Raw genomic sequence first — 9049 nt, forward strand, 5'->3', positions numbered from 1 at the left:
TATATCGTCTGCATATCTCAGGTTGTTAATGATTCTTCCTCCAATCCTGATACCACGTTTTTCTTCATATAGTCCAGCTTCTCGGATTATTTGCTCATCATATATATTGAATAAGTGTGGAGAAAGGATACAACCCTGAGGCACTCCCTTCTTGATTTTAAACCAAATGTGACACTATTCATCTTTAATTTGTCATTTCTAGTGTTTTGGTTTTCTAGTGCTGCTATAAGAGAAACACCACTAATGGATGGCTTTAGTAAATAAGAATTTATTCTCTTATAGCTTAAGAGGCTAGGAGTCCAAATTCAGAGTGCTTACTCCAGGGGCTGGGTGAAGACCCTTTGACCTTGGGCTTCACCTCTGCCTGTTATTCCAGGCACATTGGAGCTGCAGGATTCTTGTAACTCAGCATGCTGCTGGCTGCTGAGATTGACAAACCCAAGATCAGCAAGTGGAATGGCTGAATCTCAAGATCAATAGGCATATGGCAGACCACTGGTTCAAGTCCAAGAACTATCTCAAGATTGGCAGGCAACACAGCAGGCCACTGAGATGAAGACTTGGCCAAATGTAGGATCCATGTGTGCCAAAAAGCTGGAGATCTTTCTCAAAATTTCTTATATATTGGAATCAAGACATGCTCTGAAGGCAGCTATTTAGCTGCTCACAGCAGATACCATCATAGAGGTGATTACAATCTCATTATGGAGAGTAACTATATCCAACTGCCCAGTCACTCAAAAGCACAGCCCACCCAAGCTGACATACAGCCTTAACTACCACACCTGGCATAGAGGACCATATGATCATTGGATTCAAAATGGACAATACTGGTCCTTTTCAGCTCACTAGTGCCTAGGGTATCAACCTTTAAGGGCTCTATTTCATTTTTGACAACTTCCAATTTTCCTTGCTTCATACTTCATACATTGCATGTTCTAACTGGCATTGGATGCTCTCAGGTGTTCCTTCTCATTTTCAGTCATGCCACATCAATGAATGAAAGTCTTGAAAGCTTTACTCCATCCACTTCAAGGTCGATTTTACTTTGAGGAGGCAATTCTTTCCCATTAGTATTTTGAGCATCTTCCAACCTGAGGGGTTCATCTTCTGCACTATATCAGACAGTGTATCACTGCTATTCATCAGATTTACAGGGGCAAAATTTTTCTGAAGTAGATGCCTCATCCTTCTTCCCAATTTGTCTTAATCTGGAAGCACTGCTGAAACCTGTGCACATGGGTGCCTTGCTGGTATTTGAAATACTGGTGGCATAGCTTCCAGCATCACAGCAAAATGCAAGCCAACACAGTATGACAAACTGACAGATGAGTGGTGGAATAGGGCATTGCACTATCAAGCATTGATGTGCCTTTAAAACTTAGAGATAATAAATTGAATTTATGGTATGATAATTATCAATACTCTGTTGGAATAAAAGCAAATGCTATTTATTCTAATGTGTAGATTCAGAGAGTGCTCACATTAGGAATAATAGAATAGGAAGTGAATAAATTCTATTATAAATGTATACCCATGATTTTAGGTATGTTTTAAAACTAAATAAGTGGACTTGAATTAACAGTGTATAAAAAAAAATATAGCTTTACTTTCCATTAATTATGCATTTCCCTTTTAGAGTGTTTCTCATGGAGGATGGCAGCCTGAAGATTTATAATGTTTCCAGGTCAGATGCTGGATCATATACTTGCATAGCCACAAATCAGTTTGGTGTTGCTAAGAGCACTGGCAGCCTGGTGGTAAAAGGTATTTTATTATCTTCATTTGTACTTGATAAATAATGAAATTTGTAGCATATCATGACCTCTACCGCAGTGTCAAAGCTGCATCATCTTTATGTGTGAAATATTTTATGTCACAATTTACTTGAGTTGCATTATCATACTCATTAATATAGTGCCCACTTTTTCAATGAGATTCCAAGAATAATTAGGCAGAATTAACACCTCCACTTAATATAATTCAAATTTTACAAATTCCTTAGTGTGTGTAGTGTGGGCATTTTGATAAAATCACTGGATGATATTTTCTTGGTTAAATTCCATTCGGAGACTTTCAATTTTTATGAAATTTTACATGTATATAAGGCTACCAAGTGCATAATCATTTAATATATTTATATAACCTTGGGTGCATAACTAATGAAATGCAGTCTCTTGCATATTCTTTAATATGCACTTCTTTTCAAAGAGAAAATTTAACTTTATAGCATCCATATGAGTCATTATTATATTCCTTTACAGTAAAGAGATGTTTTTGTTGTTAGGTATCATTTTGTCAAATCTTACTTATACCAATCCTATGTATGACAGGAAAAATAACTGCCCGGTTCTATACCATCCTCACAATAATTATTATGTTTGCACCCATTGTTGCAGTCACTATGTCAATCCATCCCATTGAGGGTATTCCTGAGAATGTCTACTTTGCCAAGCACCATGGCCTTTGCCAGGGGCTGGTCCCTCCTGATAAATGTCCAACATTTGTGGGATGAAGTCTCACCATCCTTGCTTCCTAAGGAGTTTTCTGGCTGTACCTCTTCCAAGACAGATTTGTTTGTTCTTCTAACAATTCATGATATATTGAATATTCTTCACCAACACCATAATTCATAGACATCAATTTTTTCTTTGGTCACCGTTAATCATTGTTCATCATTTGCATGTATATGAGGTGGTTGAAAATACCATGGCTTGGATCAAACACACTTTCATCCTCAAAGTGACATGTTTGCTTTTTAACAGTTTAAAGAAGTCTTTTGAAATAGATTTGTCCAATGCAATATATATATATTTTTTAATTTCTAGGCTGTTGATTCATGAGCTTTGATTATGGATTCAAGTCAAATAGAATCCTTAACAATTTTAATATTTTATCTATTTATCAAGATTTACTTATATGTCTATTTATGAGGCTTTTTGTTTTCTTTATGTTGAGATATAATCCATATTGATGGTTATAATCTTTGATTTTCATCAGTAAGTGCTTCAAGTCCTAACTGCTTTCAGCAAGCAAGTTGGTATCATCTGCATATCACAGATTGTTAGAGTCTTCCTCTAATCTTCATGCTGCATTCTTCTTTATATAGTCCAGTTTTTTTTATTTTTTTTATTTTTTTTTTGGATTATTTGCTCAGCATACAGATTGAATAAGTATGGTAAAATGATACATCCATGACACACAACTTTCCTGATTGTAAACCACACACTATTCCCCTTTTCTGTTTGAATGACTACCTCTTGATCTGTGTACAAGTTCCATGTGAGCACAATTAAGTGTTGTAGAAATTCAGTTCTTCATAACATTATCCATATTTTTTATGATCTACAAAGTTAAACGCCTTTGTATAGTCAATAAATCACAAGTAAACATTTTCCAGTATTTACTGCTCAGCCATGATCCATGAGACATCAGCAATGATTTCCTATCTCCTCTTCTGATCCAGCTTAAATTTCTGGTAGCTCCCTGTCAATATACTGCTGCAAAGATTTTCATAATTACATTCAGCAAATTTTTACTTACATGTGATATTAATGATATTGCTTGATAATTTCTACATTCTGTCGGGTAAACTTTCTTTGGAATTGGTACAGATATGAATGGCTTCCAATAGTTTGCCCAGCTAGCTGCCTTCCAAATTTCTTGGCATAGATAAGTGAGCACTTTTTCCATTGCATGTATTTGTTGAAATATTGCAATGGGTATTCCTTTAACTTCTGGAGGCTAATTTTTCTGCAATGCCTTCAGTGCAACTTGGACTCCTTCCTTCAATATCATTGTTTATTGATCATATGTGCAGTAGTTCAGTTTGTGTGTCAACTTGGCTGGACCTGATTGAATGGCTATGCAGCTGGATATAGTATTCCCCATGATGAGACTGGTAATCAACTCCATGGTGGAATTTATTGGAGCAGCTGAGTAACTGCCTTAGGGATGTGATCTGCTTCCTGTAAATAAGCAGAAGCCTTGGGGAATGTTGTCTAGCTTATGGCACACTTGGACCCTGCATGTAGCCAAGTCTTGTTCAGCAACCTGCCATGCTCTGGCTATCCTGAGACTTTCAATGGGCTTGAATCAATGGCCTGCCATGTAGTTTTGTAACATCAAGACTGTGGCTTTTTACTTGTCAATCTGGGGCTTGTCAGCCTCAGCAGCCAGCAGCTGACTGAAGAGAAGCCTCCATCTTCAGTGGGCAGGGAGCAGGAGGCAGTGCTGAAACCCAAGGTGAAGGGCCTTCACCCAGCCCCTAGAACCGGGCACTTTGAACTCGGAGTTAAAGCCTCCAAACTGTAAGAGAATAGACTTCTGTTTGTTAATGCCATCCTATTTGTGATATATTCCTGTCTGAGTGGTGCTAAGTAACCAGGACCATATATTACCTCTGAAAATGGTTGAATGGTGACCAATTCTTTCTGGTACAATGCCCCTGTGTATTTCTTATGTCTTCTTTTCTTTCTTCTTCTTTTGTTTTTTAAATTTCATTATGGTGAAAACATACATAACAAGACATTCTCCAATATAACAACCTCTACATTTCCACATTTACAGCTCAGGGACATTGATGACATTTTTCATGTTGTGCCACCATTGTTCAATCCTAAATATTCCATCACATTAGCATAACCTCAATGTCCCCCAAACAAAAGCTAACACTTTTCGCCCTCTCTCCTACCCTAGTAACCACTAATTTTTTATATGTATATATATATATATATATATATATATATATATATATATATATATATTTCCTCCCCAACTTCTCTAGAAATTTCCACCCACCTTGAAAACCAACAAAGAACGTTTCCTTCTATGCATAAAACTTTCCTTGACTTTTTACAATAGTGGACAAATAAAATACTTGTCCTGTGATAGACTTAATTCACTCAGCATAATGTCCTCCAAGTTCATCCACATTACGTGGTGTTTTGCACATTCTACATTATTCTTTAGGGTTACGTAGTATTGCATTGTGTGTATGTACCAACGTTTGTTTATCCATTCCTCAGTTGATGGGTACTTAGGTTGTTTTCATCCCTTTGCTATTGTGAAGAGTGCTATAATGAACATTGATGTGCATATATCTATTTGTGTCCTGCCTCTCACTTCTTTAGAATATGTACCCAGTAATGCGATTGCTGAGTCAAATGATATTTCTGTTTCCAAATTTTTATGGAATGGCTATACCAATTTCCACAGTGCTTGTCTGATTCTACAGTCCCAGCAGCAGTGTATGAGAGTCCCAATCTCTCCACATCCTCAGCAGCATTTTTTTTTGTTTTCTGTCTTGTTGAACTTTGGTATTAATGCTGGGGTGAGATGGTATCTCTAAGTTATTTTGATTTTCCTCTCTCTAATGGCTGATGATAGCAAATATTTCTTCATGTGTTTGTTTATAGTCTGAACATCTTCTCTGGTGAAGTGTCTGTTCATGCCTTCCATCCTATTTTAAATTGGATTGTTTGTCCTTTTGATGTTGAAATGTTGGAGTTTTCTACAAATTTAAGAGATAAGTCCTTTGTCCTATATGTCTTTTTTTTTTTTTTCTGTAGGTTCTCTTTTTCCTCTTTTAGAGAAATCTTCTAATGCACATAAGATTTTAATTTTTGAAAGATCCCTATCATCTAGTTTATTTTCTGTTGTTTGTGTATTTTGGATTATATTTGATAGTCTATTTATGTCATAAGTTAGGGCCCTATCTTTGCCCCTGTTTATTCTTAGATGAAATTTATAGATTTCAATTTAACTTTTATATCTTTGATCCATCTGGAGTTAGCTTTTGTGTATGGTGTGTGGTATGGATCTTTTTTCAATTTCTGAAAATGTATATCCAGTTTCGCCAGCACTATTTATTAAACAGGTTGATTTTGGCACTTTGTCAAAGATCACCTTACCATAGGTAGATGGATCTATTTCTGGGTTCTCAATTCTAGTCCAATGATTGACGTGTCTGTCATTGTACCAATACCAGCCTATTTTGACTACTATGGTTGTATAGTAGGTTTTGAGATCCTGGAATGTGAGACATCCTACTAAGTTCTTCTTCTTCAGTAGTACTTTGCTTATCCAAGGTTTCTTTCCTTTCCATATAAAATTACTGATTGGTTTTCCATATCCTTAAAGAATGTTGATGGAATCTGGATCAGGATTGCATTGAATGCATAGATCACTTTGGGTACTGTTGACATTTTCACAATGTTCAGTCTTCCTATCCATGAGCATGGTATGTTCTTCCATTTATGTAGGTCTCTTATAGTTTCTTGAAGTAGTGTTTTGTAGTTTTCTTTGTGTATGTCTTTTGTATTCCTGGTAAGATTTAATTCCAAGTATCTTATATTTTTGGTAGCTATTATATATGGTATTGATTTCCTTTTCAGAGATCTGTTTGCTAGTGTTGAGGAATCCAAATGATTTTTGTATGTTGATCTTTTATCCTGCCACTATGCTAAATCTTTCAATAAATTCCAATAGTTTTCTTACTGAGTCTCTTGGGTTTTCTATGTATAGAATCATATCATCTTCTTTTTTTTTTTAAGAGCTTGTTTTACATTCAAAGTCATGCGTATATTTAGTTTCATTCCCCATTCTCCATGTCCAACCCTAACCCAGTCTCCTCTCCTCCCTACCCTGCAACCCTCCCCCTGTGCCCCTCATAATTATGCTCTCCTGTTTGTCCTACATTTCCACAGTTTGAATGTTGGTCGTTTTGTGTCCCATGTCTATTGCTTTAAGGGATGTATTACCATTGAGTATGTGGGTGAGGCATCCTGGGTTAAGTGGTCTGCATATACATCTTGTTAACTATTGGGCTGACAGCACGCCCCTGGGGGTGAGTTTTATTCCAGGCGCCGAATGTATTTCAGGGCCATAGTATTGGGATTCTCACCAGACTTCATTTGACCAGTAATTCTGGTCATTATTGAGTTTTTGGATTTTGTTTCACATTTTCCCTCCCACTCTATCCAGGATCTCCAGATTTGATCCTTTCCTGAGTGGTTGGCATTGATAGCTGGGTACCATCTGGTTCTTCTGGTCTCGAGGGCCATTTTTTTTATGCATTCTTCTTCAATTCTGATGCTAGGAGACCATTAGCTGCAGATGGCTGCTTGAAAGCTTTTAAGACCCCAGTTGCTGGTCACCAATGCAGGATGTGGAGCAACACTTTTATGTATTTTGTTGTGCCAATTGAGTCTGGTGTAACCCAGTACTATGGCCCTGAGGTAGTAGCTCTATTGGATCTCTCTCCCATAGTGTTGGGATGTCTGTGAGAGATTACTCTGTGTCTGTATTCTATTGTTTCTGTAAGGACTGAAGGTATTTTGTATTGCTGGTGTCTGTACAAGATAAGCCTGAGCTGAGTCTATCCTTGGCCTAGAGTGTACCTCTATTCACTGACCCCTGTCTGATCATCTCAGGTGTTTATGTGTTTATCTGTATAGCCTAGTGTTTGGTATTAATGGCAATGTGCTATTGTGGACACATTGGTTGGTTTTAACGTCTATCATCTATCTCTTATGTGCACAGTTCGGTGTCCTCTCTTTTTCCAATGTTATCATGGTGGTCATATATCTTTCCCGTATATCCCTTCCCCTACCCATGTCAGCATGTAAGCCCCAACTAGCCCTAAATTAATCCCTCCCTTTTCCTCCTCATTCCAATAACTTACTAGGTGAGTTCCTCTTCCCAAGCAAACCCTTTTCTGTCTTTTCACAATAATGGGATAATACAATACTTGTCCTTCTGCAATTCACTTATTTCACTCAGCATAATGTCCTTCAGGTTCATCCATGTCATGAGACGATTGGCGAATCCCTCATTGTTCTTTAATGTGGCATAGTATTCCATTGTGTGGGTATACCATAACTTGGTTATCCACTCATCCATTGATGGACATTTAGGTTGTTTCCATCTCTTTGCTATGGTGAATTGTGCTGCAATGAACATAGATGTACATATGTCTGTTTGTGTGCTCTCTCTCATCTCTTTAGGGTATATTCCTAGTAATGAAATTGCTGAGTCAAATGGTACTTCTATTTTCAGTTTTTTAAGGAAACATCATACTGTTTGCCACAATGGTTGTACCATTTTACAATCCCACCAGCAGTGCACAAGAGTTCCCATCTCTCCACAACCCCGCCAGCACTTGTTACTATCTGATCTGTTGAACCTTGCTATTATTGCTGGAGTGAGATGATATCTCATTGTTGTTTTGATTTGTATCTCTCTAATGATTAAAGATCTTGAACAATTTCTCATGTGTTTGTTGGCTGCTTGTATATTTTCTTTGGTGAAGTGTGTGTTCAAGTCTTTTGCCCATTTGTGAATTGGATTATTTGTCTTTTTGGTGTCGAGGTGTTGACATTTTCTGTAGATTTTGGATATAAATCCTTTGTCAGATATGTCATAGGCAAATATTTTCTCCCAATCTGTAGGTTCTCTTTTTACTCTTTTGACAAAATCTTTCGATGCGCACAAAAATTTAATTTTTAAAAGGTGCCAGTCATCTAGCTTTTTTTCTATCTTCTGCACATTCTGGGTTATGCTTGACAGTCTATTTATGCCATAGATTAGGGCTTCTAGATTTGCCCCTATTTTATCTTTGATTAATTTTACAGTTTTGAGTTTTACATTTAAGTCTTCGATCCACCTTGAGTTTATTTTTGTGTATGGGGTGAGGTATGGGTCTTGTTTCATTTTTCTACAGGTGGATATTCAGTTTTACCAGCACCAGTTGTTAAAGAGATCATCCCTTCCCCATTAAATGGGCTTTGGGCCTTTGTCAAAGATCAGTTGTCCATAGATGGATGGGTCTATGTCTGAGCTTTTGATTCTGTTCTGTTGGTCTATCTGTCTATCATTGTACCAATACCATGCTCTTTTGACTACTGTGGCTATATAGTAGTTCTTAAGATCTGGGAGTGTGAGACCTCCCACTTTGTTTTTCTTCTTGAGAAGTGTTCTGCATATTCCAGGTCTCTTTCCTTTCCATATGAAAGTCGTAATGAGTTTTTCCATGTCCTTAGAAAATTTT

The 9049-nt window shown here is 37.1% G+C and overlaps 1 protein-coding gene across 1 annotated transcript in view; it reads left to right on the top strand.

Annotated features, from left to right (window-relative positions):
* LOC103204055 (contactin-6) overlaps positions 1–9049 on the top strand; it is a gene marked incomplete at its 5' end in the record, with an annotated part of 246435 nt that overhangs the window by 153114 nt on the left and 84272 nt on the right. The window contains 1 exon segment of the mRNA XM_007949175.2: positions 1640–1767. Within this exon segment, the coding sequence (XP_007947366.2) occupies positions 1640–1767 (128 nt within the window).

The sequence above is a fragment of the Orycteropus afer genome, unplaced genomic scaffold, assembly GCF_000298275.1.
Source record: "Orycteropus afer afer isolate SDZICR_OR568_19922 unplaced genomic scaffold, OryAfe1.0 scaffold00241, whole genome shotgun sequence".
In the NCBI taxonomy this organism is placed as follows: Eukaryota; Metazoa; Chordata; class Mammalia; order Tubulidentata; family Orycteropodidae; genus Orycteropus; species Orycteropus afer.